The 23697-nt window shown below is 55.7% G+C and overlaps 8 protein-coding genes and 1 non-coding gene across 9 annotated transcripts; 6 read left to right on the top strand and 3 right to left on the bottom strand.

Annotated features, from left to right (window-relative positions):
• Positions 1-82: 82 nt before the first annotated feature.
• On the top strand, positions 83-1548 carry B0T15DRAFT_213985 (uncharacterized protein). The gene is made up of 4 exons (XM_062862708.1): positions 83-214; positions 315-933; positions 998-1305; positions 1374-1548. Exons 1-4 carry the CDS (start codon positions 168-170, stop codon positions 1435-1437), a joined length of 1038 nt encoding a protein of 345 aa, XP_062721680.1. The 5' UTR covers positions 83-167; the 3' UTR covers positions 1438-1548.
• On the top strand, positions 1193-2627 carry B0T15DRAFT_213970 (uncharacterized protein). The gene is made up of 5 exons (XM_062862707.1): positions 1193-1305; positions 1374-1476; positions 1559-1659; positions 1723-1930; positions 2035-2627. The coding sequence occupies exons 2-5, from the start codon at positions 1438-1440 to the stop codon at positions 2317-2319; spliced, it is 633 nt and encodes a 210-aa protein (XP_062721679.1). The 5' UTR covers positions 1193-1305; positions 1374-1437; the 3' UTR covers positions 2320-2627.
• A 935-nt stretch (positions 2628-3562) lies between these two features.
• B0T15DRAFT_213945 (uncharacterized protein) lies at positions 3563-5433 on the top strand. Its single transcript, XM_062862706.1, has 5 exons — positions 3563-3778; positions 3866-3903; positions 3960-4256; positions 4337-4928; positions 5042-5433. The coding sequence occupies exons 1-5, from the start codon at positions 3727-3729 to the stop codon at positions 5305-5307; spliced, it is 1245 nt and encodes a 414-aa protein (XP_062721678.1). The 5' UTR covers positions 3563-3726; the 3' UTR covers positions 5308-5433.
• Positions 5434-5652: 219 nt separating this feature from the next.
• On the bottom strand, positions 5653-9497 carry B0T15DRAFT_396631 (uncharacterized protein; the record flags this gene model as incomplete). The annotated part of the gene is made up of 8 exons (XM_062864849.1): positions 5653-5981; positions 6105-6561; positions 6584-6720; positions 6795-6953; positions 8046-8903; positions 8951-9123; positions 9180-9257; positions 9322-9497. The coding sequence occupies 8 exons, from the start codon at positions 9495-9497 to the stop codon at positions 5653-5655; spliced, it is 2367 nt and encodes a 788-aa protein (XP_062721677.1).
• Positions 9498-11260: 1763 nt separating this feature from the next.
• On the top strand, positions 11261-11809 carry B0T15DRAFT_494028 (uncharacterized protein; the record flags this gene model as incomplete). The annotated part of the gene is made up of 1 exon (XM_062866988.1): positions 11261-11809. One exon carries the CDS (start codon positions 11261-11263, stop codon positions 11807-11809), a length of 549 nt encoding a protein of 182 aa, XP_062721676.1.
• A 1251-nt stretch (positions 11810-13060) lies between these two features.
• Positions 13061-14561, top strand: B0T15DRAFT_494027 (uncharacterized protein; the record flags this gene model as incomplete). Its single annotated transcript, XM_062866987.1, has 2 exons — positions 13061-13349; positions 13435-14561. The coding sequence occupies 2 exons, from the start codon at positions 13061-13063 to the stop codon at positions 14559-14561; spliced, it is 1416 nt and encodes a 471-aa protein (XP_062721675.1).
• Positions 14562-14976: 415 nt separating this feature from the next.
• On the bottom strand, positions 14977-15064 carry B0T15DRAFT_t125. The gene has a single exon. It is a non-coding gene; the product is annotated as a tRNA-Lys (tRNA).
• A 2160-nt stretch (positions 15065-17224) lies between these two features.
• On the top strand, positions 17225-18927 carry B0T15DRAFT_533762 (exo-rhamnogalacturonase B). Its single transcript, XM_062869384.1, has 2 exons — positions 17225-18244; positions 18366-18927. Exons 1-2 carry the CDS (start codon positions 17570-17572, stop codon positions 18918-18920), a joined length of 1230 nt encoding a protein of 409 aa, XP_062721674.1. The 5' UTR covers positions 17225-17569; the 3' UTR covers positions 18921-18927.
• Positions 18928-18975: 48 nt separating this feature from the next.
• Positions 18976-23583, bottom strand: B0T15DRAFT_533760 (uncharacterized protein). Its single transcript, XM_062869383.1, has 3 exons — positions 23219-23583; positions 22856-23163; positions 18976-22804 (listed from the first exon to the last, which is right to left on the bottom strand). Exons 1-3 carry the CDS (start codon positions 23272-23274, stop codon positions 19311-19313), a joined length of 3858 nt encoding a protein of 1285 aa, XP_062721673.1. The 5' UTR covers positions 23275-23583; the 3' UTR covers positions 18976-19310.
• Between the last annotated feature and the right edge of the window lie 114 nt (positions 23584-23697).

Genomic DNA, 23697 nt, shown 5'->3' with positions numbered 1-23697 from the left:
TGGAGCTAATCCATAAAGGTTGACGGCCGGGATTGGATCGTTGGAAAATCTCAAGCAGGTTACCTCTCAGGCTTCTCACTCCGTTACTCAAGCCCTCGTTCAGATTCCACGACTACAAGCGACTGACTGCCACTCTATCAGCATTCAGCAGTCCGCTGCCAGGCAATATGACGACGCCGTACAGGCTCTCTATCGGCATCGATTTTGGCGTGTGGTGAGTCTTGATCTTGCCCTTTGCTCGCGCTTGCGAGATTTCCCCTGGCACCATGATCCCGAGACGCAAAGGGCGGCGTCTAACACGGCGCCTCTTCCAGCACGAGCGGGGTTTCGTACTGCCTGTTACGCCCAAATGAAGCGGTGTCGTCGGCCGTCGAAATCGAGTTCGGCGGAGAAGGCAAAACTCTGGTGCCGTCCGCGTTGGGCGTCAATGGCAACTGGGGTAACGACATCGCAGCAGGCGAAGACAAATTCACGCTGTTCAAGCTTAAGCTTCTCCATACCGACGATCTACTTCAGAGCTATCGCCAAACACCAGAGCAGCTTACGTTCGTCCGGGATGCCCTTGGGAAGATTGAGAGAGCGGGTAAGACCGACATCGACGTCGTGGCAGAGTACCTGCGCCGCTTGTGGGCCTTTGCGGCCGACTCTCTTTCCGTTATCTTGAGACGCAAGGGCCTAATAAGCCTTAGTGATTTAGAAGCCCGCTTTGTCTTTGGTATCCCTGCTGTCTGGGGTGTGGATACTAGATCGCGTATGGAACAGGCCATCCAGCACTCGGGGCTTTTCAAGTTAGGCGATAGGCCTCCGGCACCGCTCGACTTCATTGCGGAACCCGAAGCTGCTGCTATCGCCATGTTTCCTCGACTGGCCGTGAGCTATAATCTGCAGGATGGACAGACTGTTGTGATCTGCGACTGCGGTGGCGGTACAGTGGTAGGGGGAACCCTGGTACTAGGCCCCTTTCCGTGCCGCCTCTTGCTAATCCAAGTATCCGCAGGATGTGATTTCGTATGAGATCACCTCACTCGAACCCCTGACCGTCAGGGAGATTGTGTCCGGAGAGGGGCAACTATTGGGCGATATGTTCATGAAGAGCGCCTTGGTAGCACTGATCAAGTCGCGCGTCCAAGAGGACTACCGTGACAATGCAGACCTTGACCTCGCTGACCTTGATAATGAAATTGAGGCGGTCTGGGATAGAGTGTCTAAAATCCAGGGCAATACTATGAGGAGAGCGGGCTGGTGCCACCGGTTGGACATTACATATGTCGATGGCCGCATCGGACGGCAAGTCGTGCTTTCCGGGTAGGCATCCTTTTCAAGCTTCAGAGGTCTTGACGTGCTCCGAGGCAAGCTAACTGGACTATACCCAGGCGAGATGTTCTACGCGCTCTCAACACCTGCACCGACAGCATCGTCAGACTTCTTCGGACGTAAATGGATGGGGTAGAGGAGAAGACCGGTAGAGGGCCCGATGTAGGTCTCCCTGTTCGCCCCTCTGGCGCTATACTACAGTCCACCTGGTATAGCTAACTCAAATGACTACCTTCTTCTCCAGCTCATTTTGGTTGTCGGCGGCTTTGGCTGCAGCAAATTTCTCCAATCGGAGCTCTGCCGTAATTTAGGTCATAGCAATGTCGCATTTACTGGGGAAGACGGGTATGTCTTCTATGCCCTATCAAAGGTTTCACGGATAGTAACTTAGCTGGTGTCATTTTGCAGGATGATTGCAGTCAAGCATGGCGCAGCGATATACGGTGCCCTCAGGAATTTTGTCGCCATGAACCAACATGAAGCGGACCAATTCAACCTTCCACGGGTTACCAATGTCCCCCCCACCATTTATATCCGCTCCCGGGTTGCCCGATATAGCTACGGCTATTCCGTTCCTAACGGGGCCTGGAACGCCATCACCTGGTTCGTCACAAAGGTTGGTTCCGCCTCGGCCGCGCCCTTCCCCCCATTTAATCCGCATTCTTCAGGCAGCTATTAGTATATATAGTTCACTGATCTTCTGTACCCCGAACGCTCCAGGGCCAAGACGTCGACTTCTCGGCCACCTTCACGCTTCCCCGCAACGCATTCATTTTCACGATCCAGAACAGGCCTTGCGCAGTGATCTACCGCTCGCCTCAGTCTGCACCTTCCAATGAAGAAGCCCGGCAGGAGTGCCGAATCAAGTGTGAACGCCCTGATATCCTGGGCCAGTTGCAGTCGGTGCCGGTCAGAATGCGACTGATGGGCTCTGGGATGCAGTTCGAGGTCCATGGCGCAGGAAATGAGCAGGAAACCACATTCACTGTGCTGTATCCGTATTGAGGCATCTTCTGGCACCAGCTGTTCTACCAGAGTGCTCACTTGATGTCTCCTTCGGCGTAGAGACCACCCTGTGCCTAGAGATCTATTTGCTTATACGAGAACCACTTAGCAGAATGGGCCTATTTCTCGCAACAAAGAATGTTCGGTTGGTATTTGAGAGGAAGTAGTACGGATATAGAAGGGCTTATTACGTTTGTATGTGCGGGGACACTCTCAGCTGACTATCGCAAACACTCCCTCAACATCGTCAAGGCCCGAAGCCTTTGAGCCCCGTTGCGAAGGTTCGTTTTCCAGCCATGGATCCTTTGACTGCAATTGGCTTAGCATCATACATCTTGTCCTTCACTGACTTCGGTGCCACAAGGTGGGTCTCACGGAGTCGCGGGCCCTTGATGTCTATGGTTTGGCATACGGTTGGCCAGCGAAGATCAGACTTCAAAAAAACATCGTGTGGATTTGATATTGGTCCTTTCGCTTGACGGGACAAGGTCTAGATGCTGCGTGACTCTAGGTAACAGATCTGCCTACACAAGGAAAGTGCATGTCTCGTGATTGGGCTGCTGAAAACGGGACTCGGGAGTCCTTTCTTGAGTTAATCTGTATAACCGGATGAATGTACGCATTAAGCTGACGGTTTGCATTGGGTTTCCTATTGATCTAGGCACGAGTAGGACAGGGCGAGATCATTAGTCTGATGCAGCATTATGAGATCCAAGAGAGGACGGGCTTGTGCGGTGAGCGAACCGATGGTGAATGCGTGCCGACCCGGATCGAAGAGTGGAAAAGGGAAGCTCAGCAGCTGCGTCATTCGCATGTTCTTTTTCCACCTGAATTGTTCTGTCCTCGTCTAACCCAATTTCCCCCTAATACTGGTTTGAGTTTTTCAAAGTTCATTGCATCCCGTCCTCATATTTTCCATGGCTATAATCTGACCACATCATCACAGAGATTCAGTCCCCAATTTGAGACTCCGAGATTACTCTCCCGGGTTATTCTGGGCGTCCTGTCTCAAACACTTTCAATGACCTAGTAGGTATCTTACTTAGTAGGAGAGGTATCTACTGGGCCGATTTCGCATATTTAGGTATGCAGCCCTCGGCGATCGTGATAGCCACCTGGTCCTGATATCCAATGACACTCCCAAAATGCCGCATGTTGTGTATCCGTGTGAGTAACACAGGACCGGAAATATGAGGATGCCATTGGCCCATTGAGGCGACGTGAGCCAATACTATCTGGTGGTAACGCGGGGGTGAAAGTTCAAACCTCAATGGTGCGATGCTTCTCGTCGCGCTTTCTCTTCATGACCGTACCCTCCACTCCCTACCCCATTTCTTCAGAAAACTGGCTTTCTATTGTTCACCTTTGCTAGCTTATTGAGTTTCTGCAGCGCTTGGTTCAACCAAGATGAATTACAATCAACCCCCCGAAGCACTCAGAGCCTTAGTGATTGGGGCAGGTGAGTTGTGTCGCCGGACTTCCCCCACCGCCACGCCCATATACCTACCTTGCTTGCCTTACTCAAACTGACTGGGCGTCAACAAAGGTTCCGCGGGGTTGTTGATGGGCCAAGTGTTCAAGAAGGTACCGACATCGCAGTCCCTTACGGGATGTTTGGATCGACACTAACCAATTCCCAGGCCGGAATTGGAGCCACCATTTTTGAGCAAGACCAAAGCCCTACTGCTCGACCGCGGGACTGGTCCTTTGGCATCTATTGGGCCCAGTCCCGTATCGAGGCCTGCCTGCCCCCGGAGCTGAGTGTGCTTGTCGATACCGTCCAGACCGACCCGTCTTTCCGACGCCACGAGGGCTCGTTTATGCCGGTGTATAACGGCTTGACGGGGGAGCCGCTGAAGAAGATCCCCGCTCCTCATGCTATGCGCCTCAGAAGGAGAGCATGGCTGGATCTGCTGCGGACAGGATTGGACGTGCGCGTAAGTACTACTACTAGTAGTAGAGTCCTCGTTTCAAAGAAAAGGCACTGACTCGAGCTTTTCGCTCACGAAACCCACAGTTTAGCAAGAAGCTTGTCTCCATCTCCACGTCTGATGACGGCGTCACAGCGGTATTCGAGGACGGCAGCGCCGAGACGGGCAGTCTGCTGATCGGGGCGGAAGGGGCACACAGCGTCACTCGGACCTGGCTCTTCCAGCACTCCCCGCAAGATGCCGCGCTGATGGAGGTGCCCATCTCCTCCTTTGTCACCCTGACCAAGCTCAACCGCGACGTCGCGCTGGCGCTGAAGGCCATCGAGAAATCGTCGTGCATCGCTGTGAGCCCCGGCTTGTTCACCTTCTTCTCCGGGTACGACTGCACCAGCGAAGACCCAGCCGAATGGGTCTTCATGATCATCCTCACCTGGCCCGTGGATGATGCCGAAACACAGGCCGCTCTGACGAAAGATAGTACTAGCCACCGTCTCTTGGAAAGGGCCCGCGAACGTACCAAGGGGCTGGTCTACCCCTTCGATACAATGGTCCGTAACATTCCCGAGGATACCAGGGCCTGGTACAGCAAGCGCATGACCTACTGGCCGACCAAGCCGTGGGACAATCGAGGCGGCCGCGTCACCTTGGTGGGAGATGCCGCCCATGCCATGACCTTCCGTGCGTCTAGCCTCTCGGTCCCATTTCCTCTTTCAGGCCCCCTGTCGACTGTCATTCAGCAAGATCTTGTAGTGATGTATGCTAACAATGTGTGAAAAAATATACTCTTGCAGATCGTGGACAGGGTTTGGGAAACGCGATCGCCGACGTCGCTGAGCTTCAGGTGCATCTCCGCGCCATGAAGGCCCACACCAGAGAGGAGTTGGCACAGGCGGTTGGAAAATATGAGAAGGACGTGTGGAAGCGGGGGTATGAGATCGTCATGGAGAATCTGGAAAATACGATATCGCTGCACGATTGGGAGAAGGTGTCAGAGAGCCACTTGGTGGCTTCCGGTCTGAATACGGACCCGGCATTGCACTTGGGTAAGAGGAAGTAGGGACTACTTAACTACTGGTAGGGCTTGACGCTTTTCACTGGATATCGCTTTATTCGCACAGATGTTCCAACTCTCGAGGTTCAGCTTGAGACAGAACTTATTGCTTCATGATTTGGGATGATTCTGGTGGCAAAAGGATCACGATACACACGATCTAGTCAACACCCGTACTAGCCTTGCTTGGTACTAGCACAATACTACTACTCTTTTACGGGCAGGGCGGGCAGATGAACAGTGCCACTGGCCTAGAACTAGTTCGCAAAAGGAGCTGAAAGTGAAAACCCCCCTGAAAAAAACGCTCCAAGTCGATCCCTGAACAGCAACACCACCTGAAGAGAGAACAGCTCAGAAGAAGCTCCCCTTCCACGCATCCGCCACCGCCTTTGCAACCAGTCTGTTGATTTCAATGCCCGGATGGTAGTCATTGAACCACAGACACGACTTGCCGTCGCTGTTGAAGCAGGTATTATCCGGCGCGCCGTAGGCCGTCGGGTCATCGAGCGCCGTGTTAAAAGGCACGGCCGTGTCGACAATCTTGGCCGTCACGCCGGTGTTCTTAGCCTCAAACGCCGCCAGCCGGGCGGCAATCGCATCGTTGTACTTGGCAATAGCAGCTTTCTCGCCCTCCTGGGCGTCGGTTCCCTGTTCGATCACCGCTGGCGTGCGGTAAATGGCTGCGGTTTTGGTAAGTTAGGTATATGTTAGTACTTAGTAGTCCACAACCTGAATCTCATCATGACTCGGAGACAAAAAGAAAAATAAAAAATAAAACAAAAAGAATAAAACAAAAAACATACGCGGCACACTCAACAACACAAAATTCCTCGCCCCGGAGTCGTACAGCACCTGCAACCGGCCGAAATAGCTGTCCATGATGGGCGCCAGCACACCAGCCTCCCAGTTCGACAGCCACCAACTGTTGCCGACATCATTCACACCGATCCACACGCCGAAGAGAGCGTTCTGCGCCGTCCAGGGCGCGTAGGCGGAGGACGGCTTGGACGCGATGCTGGCGCTGAACTGGGCCACCTGGTCGACCAGGCTCAGCACCGTGGGCGCGTAAGGCTGCACAATGGAGGCGTTGGTGGTGGCGCCGCCGTAGGCGAAGTTGTAGGTCAGCACCGTCGACGTGTTGAAGACCGACGTGAGGAAGCCGACCCAGTTCAGCCCGCCGCTGGCCGTCCAACCCGGCAGCGGTGGGTTGCCCAGCGGGTTGCCCGGCGCGGGCTTGGTGGAGGTGACGTCGAAGCCCGTCTGGGAGTAAGAGTCGCCGAACGTGATGAGGTACTTGATGCCGGCGGGAGCGGGACTGCTGGATGGGGCACTGCTTGTGGAGGATGTTGTGCGGGTCGAGGTGGTGAGGGTGGTAGTCATCCTGACCGAGGACGTGCTGCTGGTGTTCCCCGGGATGCACTGATCTGTTATGTTATAGCAGCACGGTCAACCAACCGTCATGGCTCCTCCTTCGCTGGAGAAGGCTCACTGACAGTACCAGTCATTGTACATCGTGCACACCGCGCCAGGCACACATTGTGTCGGCCCTGAGTAGCCAGTTCCCCCACACTGACTCCACAACCCGGCTGTATCAGCGGCTCGTACCACCGGAAGGAGGCAGGAAGTAGCAGCAAGGAGCGCCCAAGTCGAGACTGTCGTATACCGCCGGCCCATTGCGATTAGCCAACTGAGGATGCTGCCGAGGAGGATGATGGACAGGATGGACTGCCAGACATGGCGGCCAAGAACGACGCAGGGGAGCGGCCTTACATATGACAAGTCGAAAACAAACCTACCCGACAACCCGATACACAGACTCCTCGCTTGTGCCCGCCGGCCGGGGTTGGTGGTCGTGTACGGTGTGGGAGTTGCAGTCCAAATGGAGGCAGTCGACGCCAAGTCGGCAGGCTCTCTGACGATGATTGGCGGAGCTTTTTGTTGTCATACGGGGCGGAGTGGCCCGCGGGAAATCCAAATCCAGGGGGGCGGAAGGAGATGCTGCGGTATCTTACCCGAACAGCCGGAATCAAGGGAAGTTTTGGTAAGATCGTTGGAAGGGCTTTGTTTGCTTGCAGGCTGACTGAACCTCACCCCGGGATGTACCGTCGACCTCTGTGTTGGGTCGTTTTCGCTCGCAGCTTTCTGCTCCTTTTGGTCCTCTTACACAGTAGTAGTTTGTGGATACTCCTTTGAAACGGATGTATTTATCTTAGCGGAAACATTGGACAGATACTAGTTATCAGAGAAATATCAAGCAACAAGATAAATAGAAGAGTCATAAGCAACTGAATCCTGATGGAGCTTAACATCATACTACTACAAGCGAGCATTCCATCGTTCAAGGGACCAGAGGTACAATACATAGGTAGCAATGCAAATGTCAAACATGCCTTATTAATTCATCACACCAGAGAAGCTTCTCGGCTGTGCTACATATGTGCTTAAGGTATGACACTGCCTGAACCTTCACACTGTCTCCTTCCACACCGGCAAACAGATGAACACTGCCACACACACCGTCGCAAAGAGACCTCCCCCAACCAAGCTCTGCAGCACAATCTTGCGCTGCAACCTCCTGAGATGGCGTTCCCGCACCTTGAGCCTCCGATCAAAGATCATCAGCCTCTTCACCGACCTCAGCAAACCAAACCCCCTTTTCCCCTGGCCTCCTCCTCCTCCTCCTCCTTCTCCGACGTGCTTATTCTCCTTTATTAGCCTTCCCGCCCCCTTCCTCCCCCTATCACCAAGATTACTACCCCTCTCATTCATGCTGCCATCATCATAATTATCATAATGATCACCCCGCCTCTCCTCACCCTGCCTCACAAACCGCACTTCACTCACCTCCCCTCCACCACCACCCCGCTCCCCCATATGCCTATGATGATCACCACTACCACCACTATGGTTATCATCACCACCATCATCAACCCTCTCCCACGGCAACCTCTGCCTCCGAGAAAACAGCAACAAGAAGAAACAGCTGCCCCTCAGCCCGCTCAGCACGAGGCTCATGCCCAGACACCACAGAGGCCACGCGGTAAAGGCCTCCCAGCGGGAGTGGGCACCGCGATGCGGCGACACCAGGCCGCGGCACAGCACGACCAGGAACCCGGCCGCCAGGTTGGTCCACCCGAGCACCGTCGCCACGCACACCGTCTCGAAGGTGCCGTTGCCGACGCCGAGGCGGACAAAGTTCCGGTGGGAGCAGTTCCGCAGGAGGGAGTAGACGTGGTCGGCGACGGGTCGGAGGGCTGACGGGTGGGGTGGTGGTGGTGGTGGTGGTGGTGGGTGACTGGTTAACTTGGAGGTGGTGGAGGACAGATTGGAGAGGACTTGGGTGCGGAGGGTGGAGGGGATGTTGAGCTCTTTGGGTGAGTTGGGGAGGAGGAAGAGGGAGATTACCGTGAAGAGCTCGGCGGTGAGTGATTTGTCTGAGGGGAAGGGTGTCTTGTTGGGGATGGGGGGGAATCTGGGGTTGGTTGTCCCGAGGGAAGATGGGAAGGAGCAAGGGGTGGATTTGGAGGTGCAGAGGGCGGTGGTGGAGATGAGTTGGGAGATACGGCTGAGCATTTCTCTCGCTGTGTCGCGCGGTTTGTCAGCTACCAACTGAAGTAAAGCACTGTCCATGGGCCAGGACAGAGCGTACCTGCTTCATCGCTTCCGTCATCCTCTTCTTCCTTGAGATCGCCGTGCTGGATATCGAAGCTGTCCTCGGGCTTTATCCGGGCCACGGACGAGGTGGACTGGGCAGCACTTGGGATCGAACCGCAGTCCTTGTCGTTGAGCGTCTGGTCGTACGCCGCTTCATAGCTTTTGAACCTATCGTAGCACGGCTTAGAAAGGGAATGCAGGGAAACGATAAGACAGAAGCGCACCACATATAGAACTCGAGGTTCTCCTCGGAATGTTCAATGTGCTTGAGATACATGTAGAAATCATGCAACGACATTGGGCTGCCTGTCAAACACTTGCGTCAGCCCGAGACACGGCACCCACACGAATATGCGCAAAGTCCACTGACATGTCTTGTTTGCTAAGATGCGCTCGAGCCGCAGCCGGCTCGGGACGCCTCCGTTGCGGCCATCCGGGCTCAGTTGGCGTTTTCCGGTGCTGATACTGGTGGAGTACTCCTTGATGTCGCGGTACTCCGGCTTCTTGTACCAGGACAGCCACGAGGGGAGCTTGAAGTGCATGATGCCAGGTTTAGAGTGGACCGACAAGGCGTAGCAGGATTAAGAGGGGAGGTTGATGCCAGGGCTCCAATACTCCTACGAGCAATCCGATGGTGTCGGGCATGCAGGAAGCCAGGGGCAGGATCTAAGAAGGGAAAGGGGAGTAAGGCTCCAAGACGGGGACGGGCATGGTAAAATATGGTACTTATGTGCAGCACGGCCGGGATCGTGCCTTTTCTTGCGTCCGATCACTCCGTACAGGTCTGGGTACCTGCAGGCTGCCGGCCGTGTCTGTTTGCTTGGCGACAACTTGAACCGCAGGTCTGAGACAACTGCATCTGGTGAATCGGCGCCATTACATGTCGGGATCCGATGGTAGATGGCAGCGACGGATTTTTGATTTACTAGCTTGCATACGATCTCTCCCTTGGCCCGCGCCATCCGGTAAACTCGCGGGTGGGTGGCGGTCGAAAAGGCAGCTGAGATGTCGCAGCTTCCCCCTTGCAGCCTCCAGTCTCAGAGTCCCAGCGGATTGGTTCCTGAAGTGTGTGTCAAACGGATAGGCCACTTATTACAGGGGCTGACTCCGGCAGTTTGCCTTGGTTTTGTGATACCGATACTACGCAGTGGTATATAGATCAGAGGTTAACCCGGCGCCTTCAAGTTCAGGGGCGAAGATGTCGTTTCGCCGTGTGACCTTGACACTCGCCAACGACCCCCATCTTCGCTTGAAGCTCATAGGGAGTCAGACCGCATATCCTTGGGGGTAGAAGACAGTTACGTGACATGGGAACATGCAGGTGCAGACCGTGCAGTCGATAGTGTGGGAGGAGGTTTTCGCTGAAGCGGGGTTAAAACAGATCTCTGCCAATTGTGTCTGTTTTACACTCTGAATCGGGCTGAACCCTCCCGCACGTGGCTGACATGTCGCCGTCCACGCAATCCCTTGCATCCCAGCCCCTGTTAAGACGAGGGCACCACGAAGATCGCCGTGCCGTTCTTTGATCGGGATCTTCTCTATCTAGACAGCCGACGCAGACCTACCTACACTAAGTGTCTGGGCGTCCCTTGCTTCGTCCGGAAGCACCTCCTCGCTTGGCTCGGAAGAAGCAAAGGTTGACGCCAAGCAGCAAGGGATGTCCAGCATGCGAACTCATTCAAGCATTGAAAATGGCAAAGAACGGCATTTAGCTCACTGTGCGACGCCGAGAATACCAAGTTGAGAATGATTCGCCCGTAAAAGCGGAGAGGTCCTACCCAGAACACCTCAACTTTCCAGTCCAGTTATCTGGAAGACTAGCAAGAGGTCAAGGCTATGCCTTGGTCGCGCTGCTCAACCAGGCACGATAGTGGAGTGGTGAAGGGTACTACGGATACTACTTAGTAGTAGTACTATACACGCAGAGCTTTGTGACTCCGGTCGTCTTCGAAAGCATAGTCTATGCAGCCCCTTGTTCTGATTCGAAGCACCCCGTTCTCTTTGTTCTAGACGCTGGTCCCTGGACAGGAATGGCTCGCCGGCATGATCCAGTCTCCGTGTCCAACCTCGAACAATGACGTTGTTCTGTATACAAAAGGGCTTTGTTCAAGGGCCGAGCCCTTGGTCCTTTAAGAGGCTTGACCATCATCATGACGTATAGAAATGAAGGCAGGCAGCTTCTCAGCAATCAGCAATACCTTTCGCACTCACAATCTGCCCCGAAACGCCTCCGACGCATCCGCACACAGGTTCTATAAGGAACTAAGTTCTAGCAAGTCACACTCAAATGTTTGACAGCAGCACCATGGCTGCTAACCCGACTCTGAGACTGCAGAATATGCTCAACCCCAAACGCAGGGTGTTCGAGGTGGATCGTGTCGCTGCGGAGCACTCCACCGTCATCCGTACAATCCTCGCCGAGTTCGACGAGAGCTATCTCGCCGGAAACGTTATTCCCATTCTCGTCGACGTATGCGACGCTGCGTTGGCAAAGGTGTTGGAATGGGTAACTCGCTGGCGCGACCTGCCCAAGGCTGCCGATGTCGTTGTCGACTACAACCAGCCTGGGCGCAGAACAACAACGCATGCTGCGACAACCAGGAAGGCCGAGCAGGCCAACGAGAAGGAAATGGACACCACCGATGTTATGCGCTCGCCCTGGAACAAAGTCTTCTTCCGCGGTGTCAACGGTGAGATCTTATACGAGATTCTGGTCATAGCCAACTACCTCGACATCAAGCCTCTGTGCGACCTCTGCTGCCAGCTTGTCGCTAACATGATTCGCGACAAGCCCATTGAGGAGGTGTGTGAGATTCTGTGCATCGACATGGAGTTTGAAAACGCCTTCATATAGGGCCTCGAACGCTGACCGAGATCATCGGAGATCATTTAATTTATTATAGCTAGGGGCAAACACCTAAGCTGTGGAAGAACCTGAGGATGGTACCCAATCATCGATGTAATCATCTCCAGCAACGCCGAGGGCGTAGATTGAGTTCAACTGCAGGGAGATATATAACCCTACTACTTAACTAGCTAAAGATTGATGATATTGAAGAGCAAATGGCAAGAGGTGCGATTCTCGTAGACCTGATTGATGTTATGTTTAGTTTAAACTCTTATTGTGGATAAAACTGAATGTAGAAACCTCGAGGCACGTATCCGAATGTCTGATGGTGATCGAGATCTCGCACGATACAACAGTGAATGCGATTCACCTCACCTCAGCCGTGTGTTATATGAAACAGTCGAGGCCACAATGTGCGGCCTATTTTGCTACACGCATTTCGAACACAAGGAGAACTCATCGGGGGCGCGGATCACCCGTGTAGCCGTGTTCGTCCTCTAGCTAGATTCGCAGGTATTGTACAACGCGCGGCACAGCAAGCGGGGTCAGCTCGGGGTGCCGCCGTCAGAATCATGTCACCTCATTGAGGTACAACCTGAGCATATACTGTGCGACCTGCAGCAATCGCGTGCTTGTTGAAGCTGCAGCATAATACTTTCAGGCCGTCACTGCTGTGCCCGCGCTCTGCTTTTTACCCCACGCAGCACAAGATCTGGTGGTATGAAACTTTCAGCTGAAAACTCTCATAAGCTGGAGCCTAGGAGCTGAGCTTGTGCCACACCTGAAGCTCTCGGCATCTCGTCGTACCTGCGGATAGCGATGGTGATTGAGATCTTGCTTTACTCGTTTTTATTTTTCCCGGGAACGAGGCGAGAAATGTGAACACGTTTGCTTCGCACACGCAGTGTGGCTGTTGGCTTGTTGGTGCCGGGCTTGCATGCGCTGGGAGATGATGACCAAGGTGCCGCATGTTGTTGGTTTCGTTCTCACGGCTTACTATTAAGATCTGATGACCCTCTGTGGCCCTGTGCCGCAGGAAAGCAACGACGGGAACACTGAACACAAATCTCCAATCTCTGTGCCATCCAAGACTCCAGACGTCCTCGGCCCCCAAAAAGCTCTGGGTGGGCCAGCTCTGAGCTCTCTCACCCCCAATATCTTTCCGGATCTGCCCCTGGTGCATGTCGGGGTTCATCTCGCCTCTGATGTTCCTTTACGACAGTTTCCAGCTTTCTTACGAGGTGACTTGTTGGGAAAATGGCAGGCAAAACAACATCAAAAGCGTGGCTCTTCGTAATTCCCGTACTGCTAGCGAGCAGCACCAGGGCGGACCCAAAATGCTATGATACATGGGGGAACGAGGACGCAAGCCAACTGCCGTGCTTCGCGCCGGGAACGACAGACACGAACGCGACAACCTGGTGCTGCAACAAGAACGACTACTGTCTCTCCAACGGGCTGTGTCTCAGTCCCGGGTTGACGCAGCAAGGATGCACCGACAAGGCCTGGGGAACGCCATGCAACAAGATCTGCTCGTCAAGCGATGGTACGCTTCTGCATCTGGTGATCCCTTGCTCCCTGCCGACCGACCGACCGACTGACTGACTGACTGACTATATCACCACTACTAGGCAACAGAACGACCCTCGGAATCCCCCTCATACCCTGCCCGGCCAGCCACAACGCCGACACCAACGAATTCCAATTCTGCTGCGGCCCCGACGCCACCTCGTGCTGCGACAACGCCATCTCATGGACCTCCATCCCCGCCGGCACCATCATCCGCGGCCCAGTAACATCCACCGACTCCTCTACCTCCCCCTCCTCGTGTAGTAATAGTAGTAGCAGCAGCAGCAATAGCTACTCCCTCAAACTAGGCCTGGGCATCGGCCTCGGAATCGGCATCCCCATCCTCCTGGTGCTCCTAGGCGTCGCTTACCTGCTCGCACAACCCATCCACCCCTGCCGTCACTGCAAGAACAACGAGAAGAACAGATCCAAATCCAGCGGCGGCGGTGGTCCCGCCGCACTTACTACTACTACTACCACCACCACCACCACCACCGAAAAGACCCCCTCCTCCTCGTCGTCCTCTCCAGAAAAGAAACAGCGCCACGACTCCTTCGGCCGCGTCGACACCCACGTCGGCCCGCCCTCCGACGACGGTTTCGACAACAATAACAACAACATCCTCCCCCACTTGTGGCCGCCCGCCGCCGGGCCGTCGGGTAGTACCAGCATGGCGGCGACCCTTGCCCAGTGGGCGCTGCGTTCCGGGTTTGGGCTAACCACCGCTCATCATCATCATCACGTACATGGCGGTGGTGGTGCTGCACCGGGAATGGGAATGGGGATAGGAGAGATGGAGGCTCCAGCCCCGCCACCGAGGCCGGACACGCCGCAGGAGATGGATGGGCGGTCTGTGAGGGGGATAGTAGGATACAATCACAGGCGGTCGAGGAGTAGTAGGCCGGTAATAAGGACTTTCACTGCGCGGGGTGGCGGGTTGTTTGCTGGGTCCTATCCTAATACGATGACGGCGGCGCCGGCGGAGTTACCTGGTCAGTCTTCTTCTGCGGAGGGGGTGAGGGTGGTGTACAAGGGGGATAATAGTAATGCGGCGAAGGGGCGGAAGGTGAGGGTTGCCGCGGAGGAGGTTGAGCTGCCTACGCCGGATACGCCCGAGAGGGAGAGGGATCTGGAGAAGGGGGTAAGCGGGAAGCGTGTCGGGCTGGAGAGGGGAGGAGGGAGTAGGTGATGGGTGACGGGGTAGTAGTTCTCTGATGATGTTGTGTTGTGTTGTGCGGGTGCGAGTGGGAGTGGGAGGGCATTGTGATGAGGGAAGCTGATATCCAGCCTGGTAGGGCATGTTTCATAGCCTCCTTTTCGATCTGCATGTATTGATAGTAGTAGGGACCGGCACCGTCACCACCTTAAACGTTTGTTCCCAAGCTTGGTGGTATCGTGGTATGTCGCCCTAGCAACACTCTCAACCCGGCCAAAAGTGTAACAACCAGACGAATCAGGCCCCCCGTGTGACGTGACGACCATGCCATCAACACCGGGTTCCAAAGACCGAACACAATGGATGATCATGGGCCAACCCAGCAGCACCTTATGTGACCTATGCTAGGTGAGAAAAGATCAAAAGGAAAGTCGAAAGACGGGAATTGAGCCCGACGTGGGGGTCGAACCCACAACCTTGAGATGACGGAGATGCTCCTTAAGAGTCTCACGCTCTACCGATTGAGCTAGCCGGGCGCTGGCTCGAGTTGTTGTGAGGTCAGGGTGAGAGGAGAGATTTTCTCGAGAGTTCCACGGGTGTTGTGGGTTGAGCAAAAGAAATTGTCGGAGCCGGAATCCACATGTGGGGACTGGAGAGCAGCGAGCCGGGCTCGGAATTTACCGGAAACTTAAAACGTCGGAATGTGACGATCACGGAGATGCGAGGCAATCGAATGAAATTCATGGAGTGCGCCGGCAGGATTCTCGCGGATGGCGGCCATGGCCAATGATGGCTGAGGACCGCGGCGAACCGTTGGCCAAGGTACTGCCACCGCGGTCCGAACACTCGTAGTCCCGTACTAGTTGAGTTGGGGCCTCAAGTCCTCAACTCTTTCTATTCGGTTTTGGATGCTGTTTTCGGGATGGTTGAGGCTTCGCGCAAAGTCTCGCTCCGTTGATGGTCGCTGAGTGCCAGTGTCATGAGGACTTGCATCTGCCCAGCCGGGTTCCGGATTGCACGGGTACTTCCTACCTACGTACTTCCAGCCAATCCCGTACACGTGGGAGCTGTATGAGCGCCTATCGCAGCAGGATGACGACATGCGAACTTCCTCGGTGGTTCGGTCCTGCGCCGAAAGTGCGTCGCTGGTCGGATGGTCTCCGAGCACGTACCGGTCGATAGGCTTCTTGATGCGATTCGACGAGTGGAGACTTAGCATGCAACGGGATGGCGAGACGCTTTGTTGGACGGAGGATCTACATGGCTTCGAACCCAGCACGGAAGGCGTTGAGATTGGGTTATACGGCCTAGTAGAGTAGGTTAGATTATAGAATAGAATAGGTTAGCGTAAAGTTATACGGTAAGGTAGGTTAGGTTAAGATTATTGGATAATAGGATAGGGTCATCCGACCTACCAACCGCAAACGAAATCTTCTGGAGGACCATTTTGGGGGATCCTCTTCTAGCCGGCGACTCTAGTATTAGCCGGCGATTGGAGCTCGATGATATCCGCACGGTATCGAAGTGGTGGAAGTAGTTCATCGAGAGCGCCAAGGCCAAGACAATCCTATTCCTCGCCGTAGAGGCGTGGGCGGAAGTGAAACAGAAGGTTCCGTTAGAGTACCGTGACGTCTTCCGCACAATGCGCGAAAGAACCCGTGAGCGGGTTTCCTTTAGAACGGAAAGGGGCAGGTGCGGCATGTGGCATCTCCATCATCAAAGACGGGTCCTTCAGAGATGAAGGCATCGTGACAGAGGTAAGGCCCAGCGATCTAGTGTGCTTATTAGAAGCAAGCCGACTGTCAGTCGTGTGGAGGAAGCATGTTCCGGATCCTGAGGACGCGCAGACAACCGCCTCGGAAGCCACGCAAAGGGTCGTCCGGGTCGACCTCCCTGCTTCTCCAACTTACCGCGTCCGCTTCAGGTTCTGATTTCCGCCATGCACAGCAACGGACGGCAAAGCAAAGAGGTCGCGGCGATGCATAGACTAGGTAGTATGTGGACTACCTTCCTCGCGTCTAATGGCATTGCTAACTAACAAGCTGACGTCGATTTTGAGTCAAAGCACTGCTCTGAGTCGGTTCCTAGAAAGGCCAAGAGCTGGTGAAGCTGGCATATCATCTGTCTCGGTTCATCCGGGTCCAGGAGAGCGGTTGCTGGGCAAAGCTGCAATCGCCGAAATGAAAACTGTAGGGGAGCTGACAAAGGAGGAACCGGGTGATAGCATGTACAGGGCAAAGTATGCATGTATATTGCGATGGTTGAGGAGGAATCTGCCCGCCAAACAGCCCAAACCACAGGAAGTGGCGACCGATATGTCGGCGGGAATGAACAGTGGTGAGCAATAAGGCCAACAACGTCAGTCTGTTTGACAGTGGGAAAGGAATAGGATTAGCGCTTGAGAGTAGACTGCACTGTGGTCTCCGGAAGCCTAGGTACTAAGCTCCATGTTTCGACCTGAGCACCGAGGCAAACAACACACTCGATAATAGCGCATATAATAACATCAGAGGCCCAAGGCACATTTCCCGGTTCGTGGTTCGGAAAATAACTATAAAAATTCCGCCAATAGAGGAGCCAGAGAACCAAAAGCGGCCCTCCAAGCTTGGTGGGTGTGGTTTGGGTTGCATGGGGACATCGTGCAACCCAACATCTTGTTAGAGAAGAAGGGAGCGTCTCCCTGAGATTGATTGGCTCCTGAATCAACGGTGCATATTTATATCTCCATCCCCCGAAGGGAGGGAGATTACCGCAATACGGCTATTTAACCGAGCCCTGGGGCGCATAGATGGCATGCACCCTTTATGCGGGGTGGTCCGAGCTACGGATGGCAATGACTTATTCATCTCATCGATCATACCTTGGTGGTTGGGTTATAGCGGCAGGGTTAACTTACTGATGGGGGCGGGAAACAGGTATATATGAAAATGCATCTCCAACAGCCCAGAAGATGCAGTATCAAGCTGCTCTGATGATAGGGGCACAAAGACAACACTACCCCTATACCTTCCTTACCTGCTGCCCTGTCAGGCACCGTCAAGATGAAGCTTTCCGCACCAGCAGCTGTCATTCTCGCAATATGCGGGCACGGCGCCCTCGCGGATGTGGTCAAAGAGGGCTCGACATGCACCGTCACGCCGCTGGGCTCGGGCGATGACACGCCCCAGATCAAGAGCGCCTTCCAGCAGTGCGCGACAAACAGCCGCATCATCTTCCAGGAAGGCACATACAACATCCGGCAGGTCATGGAGTTCACCAAGCTCCAGAACGTCACGATCGACATACTGGGCAAATGGGTGTGGAGCGCCGACAACCTGCAGTACTGGATCGGCAACACGCTGCCGGTCGACTACGCGGGCCTGCACACGGGCTGGAAGCTGGGCGGCCGCGACATCCGGCTGCTGGGCCACGGCAGGGCGCTCTTCGACGGCAACGGGCAGGTGTGGATCGACGAGAACCGCGACGGCAGCAACCGGCGCGGCCGCCCCATCAACCTGACCATCTGGCGCGCCACCAACGTGCTCGTGGACGGCATCACCTGGCGCCAGTCGCAGTTCTGGCACACCTTTGTGGCCTACAGCAAGAACGTCACCATGACCAACCTCGACATGAGCACGCAGAGCAGCTCGCGCTGGTCGGCCGTCAACACCGACGGCGTCGACACGTGGAACTCGGAGGACGTGTTCATTCGCAACTGGACCGTCCGATGCGGTGATGTAAGTACTCTGGTAGTAATACTAAAGTTCCATAACAAAAAGAAAAAGAAAAAAGACAACAGAAGCAAAAAAGAAAGGAAGAAAACGAAAGAAATCATTGACCCAGGTACATCTTGTGCAGGACTGCATCTCAGTAAAAGCCAACAGCAAAAACATCGACGTGCGCAACGTGACGTGCTACGAGTCCGGCTGCGCCGTGATCGGATCCCTGGGCAACGGCAACAACGGGCCCGAGACGGTCGACGACGTGCTCTTCTCCGACTTCCGGTGCAACCACTCGTCCAACGCGGCCTGGATCAAGACATACCCATCATCATCAGGGCGCGTGCGCAACGTGACCTTCCGCAACTTCGAGTTCAGCGACGTCAACCAGCCCATCTACATCACGCCCTGCACCTACTCGGGCCAGAACTGCGACGGCTCGCGCCTGCCCATCGAGGACATCACCTGGTCCAACATCCGGGGCACCAGCCGCTACAACGTCGCCGCGGGCATGCACTGCTCGGCCGCCGCGCCGTGCAAAAACCTCAGGTTTGAGAACATCGACATCCGCCCCAAGGACGGCGGCGCCGCAAAGGTGCTGTGCGCCAACATCCAGAACCAGGCGAGCATGGGACTGCAGTGCACGGGGAGCTGTCCCGGCAACTGGCCGCAGCAGCTGAATGGGGACCGGTGAAGAAGGGGGAGGGGGGGAAGGGGGGGAAGGGGGGGAAGGGGGGGAGGGGGGGGGGGTGGGGGCGCATCATGTCGTTTAGTTGTGTACTTACCTACCCAGAGCTACCTTAGATACTTAGCTCTCGAAAACATGGTGTATAGGTCACGCAGGGAGGATGGTGATGGAACAGCGGGGAAGGTAGCAAAAAAGGGCGGCACCATTCTCATAGCCGAGATCCAATGTGCTTTGCCAGTCGTGTGTATACCATACCATACCATACCTAATCAAGGGCAAGGACCTCCGATACAATACCCCCCCGTCCATCACAATTGGGCAAGATAAATCCACTGACAGCGCCTGATCCGTCATTTCTTGCATGAATGCTTCTTCTGCTCATGATGATATCGGCGCCTAAGCGGCAGCCCGCCCCCTCCGTTTCGGCGCCGGCGTCCCGTTTCCCTTCATCCCCAGCTTCGCGATCCTCGTCCGCCTCGTCGCCATCCCCGACCGACTCGAGGTCGATGCCGAACCGGCAGGCCCCGCAGCAGACGACGGCGCAGTAGAAGCAGCCGGCTTAGGCAGTGATTTCGCCCTCGTCCGCAAGCTGGGAGCAGAAGAAGCAGCAGGAGCAGCGGCCGCCTTCTTCTCCGCCAGCGCCGCCGGCGCCTTCTTCTGCCCGTTCGGCATCTTCTTAACCGGCGTAGGGGGCGGCAACCTCGACGACCTGGTAGTGCGCCTCGACGAGACCGGCGCTGCCGAGGATGCAGACGTAGACACCGACTTCCTAGCAGCCACCCTGACCGTTTTCTCCACGGCCGGCTCCGGAGCAGCAGGCGGCTCGGCCTCGGCAATCTCATCCGCTTCGCCCAGGTCCTCCATGGCCACATCGGCCAACAGTCCCCGCGCCAAGCCCCTGAACACGCTCGGCTGGGCGTCCGAATCTTCGTGGAATCTAACCAGCTCTTCCGCCCACCGGACGCCCTTAGCAGCCTTGTTGCGCGTATTCTTCTTGCCATCTCCGCTATCTCCCTCTACCTGCTGCTGCTGCTGCTGCTGCCTCCGCTCCTTGGCGTCCAGCACGCCCTTCAACTCCCGCAGGCGCCAGTTTGGATCCTCCGCCTGCTTCGCCAGCACCACCTGCGGGGGGACTGCGCCGCCCTTATTCTTGCGGGTGTTCACCCGGGTGATGGCCGCGAGGTCTTTTTCCTCACTGCGCTGCCGCGCGATGGCCGCGTAATGGCTCTCGAGCGCCGCATCGTCCATCGCGCCCATGCCCGGTAGGCGGACGGGAATCATGGAGAAGGCGATGGAATTGGCGGAGGGTGCGGCTGGCTTCAGACTGCGGGCGCGAGTCGAGCGGCGAGGGGCAGGTCCAGAGGGGAGAGATTCCCGTTCCGTGGAGGCTGGCGCCGTAGTTCCTACGGTGGCGGTGTCCAGGACTGGATCGGCGCGCTTACGTCGGCGCTTGATGCGAGGGCCGTCCTCTAAGTCGTCTTCGGGGTCTTGGGAGCCGTCTTTTGCCTTTGACGGGCCCTCCACGATCAGTTCCAGGTTGCGCTTGTTCTTTGTAGGGCTGGGGCTGTTGGAACTCTTCTCCGCGAGGGGCTTTCTCATTGTGTGAGCCCCTGGCTCGGATTTGGCCATAGGTGAGCCAGCCGAGGTGGTCAACCCAAGGGAACCCGACCGTCGTGCTGATCGCGAGCTGTTGTTTGCAACCGTGCTAGCTGCCGCCAACGCCTTGGCGCTCTTATCTGCCGCTACGCGTGTGACGAACTTCCTCAGCATCTCAGTCTCCGAGTCGTCATGCATAGCTTGCAACTGGAGCGTGTCATTTGCCGGGCAGGGCGGGTTGACGGCCAGCATATCGTCATCCATGGCATCGGCGGCATCGTGGTCCTCGTCGGCCAGAAACTCCTCCTCGACAACCTCATCAGCGTCGTCCGGGTCCGAGTCCGAGTTATGTTCAGCCCTGGGCTCTTCATCCCGTAGACTACTGTGCGTGGCATGCAGCGACGACTTCTGCTCTCCATTGATCGGGATGAATCTGGGAAGCTCTGGAGGATTATCATCTTGGACAAGGTCGTCATGTCGAAGTTCTTCGGGCTCTTCAACACAGAGCTTAGAGTGCTCGTCTGTTTCTGAGGCTCCAGGCATTGTCACATTGAGCTCGTCGTCTCTGTATGACCAAACAGCGTCACCTTCAGAGATGCCAGGCGAGCTTTCATTTTCAGTCTCTAATAGAGGTCGTTGAGTCGTATTCGTGGAGGACGGCACGTTGTTGCGCCGTGGCGGATCAGATGGGGTCAAACCATCCGCAGCGGTGGCAACGTCGCTGGTGGGGGCGGCCAGCGAGCAAGCTGTTTCAGAGGTCGACTCTACCGTGGGCTGCTCATAGCTTGCACTGGGAGGCGCAGAGCCAGACTTGTCACCGTCGACCTCCAGGGCGGCCAAAGCCGTGGATTCTACATCCGCATTCACAGTTGTCTCGCCCTTCGCAAGGCCAAGGGTGTCGACCTCCCCTGAAGACTGAGGCTCGGAAAGAGACGATTCCTCGTAGATGGTCGAGAGGCCTTCAGAATCGTGAGAGGCAAATGAGATTTCGGAAAGCTGTCCCTCTGAAGATATCGACTGGTCCTCGTCGACGTGTGTGACGGGCGTCTCTTTCATGCTTTCAGTCTCGGTGGCATTTGGTCTCGTGGCCGGCTGGCTTGGACTTCCGCCGTTCTCCACTGCCGCCTCAGCATCAGCTTCCTCTGCGACACTGGAAGCCTCCTCTGAAGAGTTCGAGATGACGATTGGAGCTTCGAGAGAAGGTTTGACAGGAGAAGCAACCGTAGAGGCAGACGTTGCTGGAGAGGCGGGTTCGAGTATCGGTTCTGAGAGTTCCATCTCCTCCTCGCCAACACTGTGCTGTCCGGGTGCCGAGTCCACTGCCTTGATCGGCTGACCGAAGATGTCAAGGTTGGTCTTCACGTCAATCTCAACAACTTCATCAGCTTTATAATGGCCCGCGGCCGCACCGGTGTCCTCCTCGCCACCTGCACCAATCTCCCGAATCTCATCAGGACCGACACAAAGACCGTCCATAGTATTTCGCCTCTGGCCTTTTGTGCCGCGTACGTCGACTGGTGGGCTGATTATCGACGCAAAGCTATGCCGACGATTTGGGCTATTCCGCTTGGACTTCAAGGCCAACAGCCGCGCTGCTCCGCCCAAGCCACGGTCGTTCCTACGCGCGGAGTAAAGCAAGGCCCGCCTACGAGTTTCGTGCTCGGCTTCCATTTGACGCTCCGGAGTCGGTTGATCAAACATGAGTGGAGCGGAGCTCACCCCATGGGGCGTCGAAGCCTGGGCCCCTGCGGCCTCGGTGGCCGGATTGACAACATCATCGGTTGGCATCGTTGAGGGGTTTGAAAGCTTTGACGGAGATCTTTCCGGAGGGCTAATTGTTGGCGATTCCAGTACCACCTTTGTAGGGGTGGCATTTACCCGGAATGAGCGAAGTGGAGAATCCACGACCTTCGTTGGCGACGGCGTCACCGGCTGTCTCTTGACGGGCGACAGCACCGGTCCCGAGCTCTTTGCTGGCGACAAATTGATCATCGGAAGCTGCGAAATCCGCCTGCTGAGACGCCGCGTCGACCGTGTTCCCATCCGTTTCTCATCGATCTGTACCGTAGCCTCGACCGGTTCGGCGCACGCGGGGACCTCAAACTCGATCAAGGGCTGCAAATCGGCCACCATAGAAGTCGGCTTTTCCTCCTTCGGTTCAATCGGCCAACGCGAGTTGTGACGCTTTCTCGGCACCCACTTCAACCGCTCTTCGGGGAACGTCGCGCGTTTGGTCTTCGTATAGTCGTTTGCGTCAGCACGTGCAGCCTCCGCTCTGTGGGCGGATACCACGTCTAGTTTCTCTTGTTAGATCGCGTCATACGTATTCGTCGATATCTGCATACCCCGCGCCTCGCGAAGATCTCGCTTGCCATCATGCCCTTCCTCGGCCCTCGGATCCCACTTCGCGGTGCCCCACGCAGGAATGTGGCGTACTTGTCGCGCGCGCTTCCTGGGTTCCTGGCCTTGTGATTCAAGCTCTGCCATTGCAAGACAATATCTTTCAGTCTCGGGTGCAGCCACAAGGCCGCCGACTCTCTTCCAGATCCTGTTTTGTCGGCGCAAGCCTGGTACGGGCGCGACAGCAACGCGCTGCCACGGCCTAGGATAGGGAATTGGAGGCGGAAGAAAGCATCCTGCGGTGATAGGGTCCCTACATTCCTAAGAGTAAGCTCATGTCTTAGTCGCATGGAATGGAAATACCTAACTGGTCGGAACTCGAGTTGTCGCGCGTGGGCTCGAAGCCACCGATAGATTCTATCATGGTGAAAGCCAAAGGATAATTGCAAAAGGGGTATTGGTCGTGATGTAAACAAGAGAACAAGTATCCCGACTAATCCATGTCAAGGGAACGTTATTAAAAGTGCGCCGTTTCCTTCCAACCTATGCCAACAATTATGCGACGCGTTGCAACACCAAGTCGTGTCGGTCCAGTTGCGGAAAGAGGGTCTCGCGACTTTGCGACAGGGGTCCTGAAAGTCAATGTTTACATCTCCACTATCAGCCAATCAAACAGCTGTGCCGTGTGCCAAGCACTGCCCCACTCTGAGTGCCGGGTATCAGCACGTGACTAGAAATCTTGAGACTCCACCAAGCCTCCAGAACCAGAACACGCTTCTCAAAGCTCGACCAGGAGGACCACAGCGACCAGAACCCCGCGATGCCATTACCGCAGTAACACAACCTC

This window comes from Chaetomium strumarium, assembly GCF_033439665.1.
Source record: "Chaetomium strumarium strain CBS 333.67 chromosome Unknown B0T15scaffold_4, whole genome shotgun sequence".
NCBI lineage: Eukaryota > Fungi > Ascomycota > Sordariomycetes > Sordariales > Chaetomiaceae > Chaetomium > Chaetomium strumarium.
Note: the sequence above shows the minus strand (reverse complement) of the source record. Positions and strands in the feature narration are given on the sequence as shown.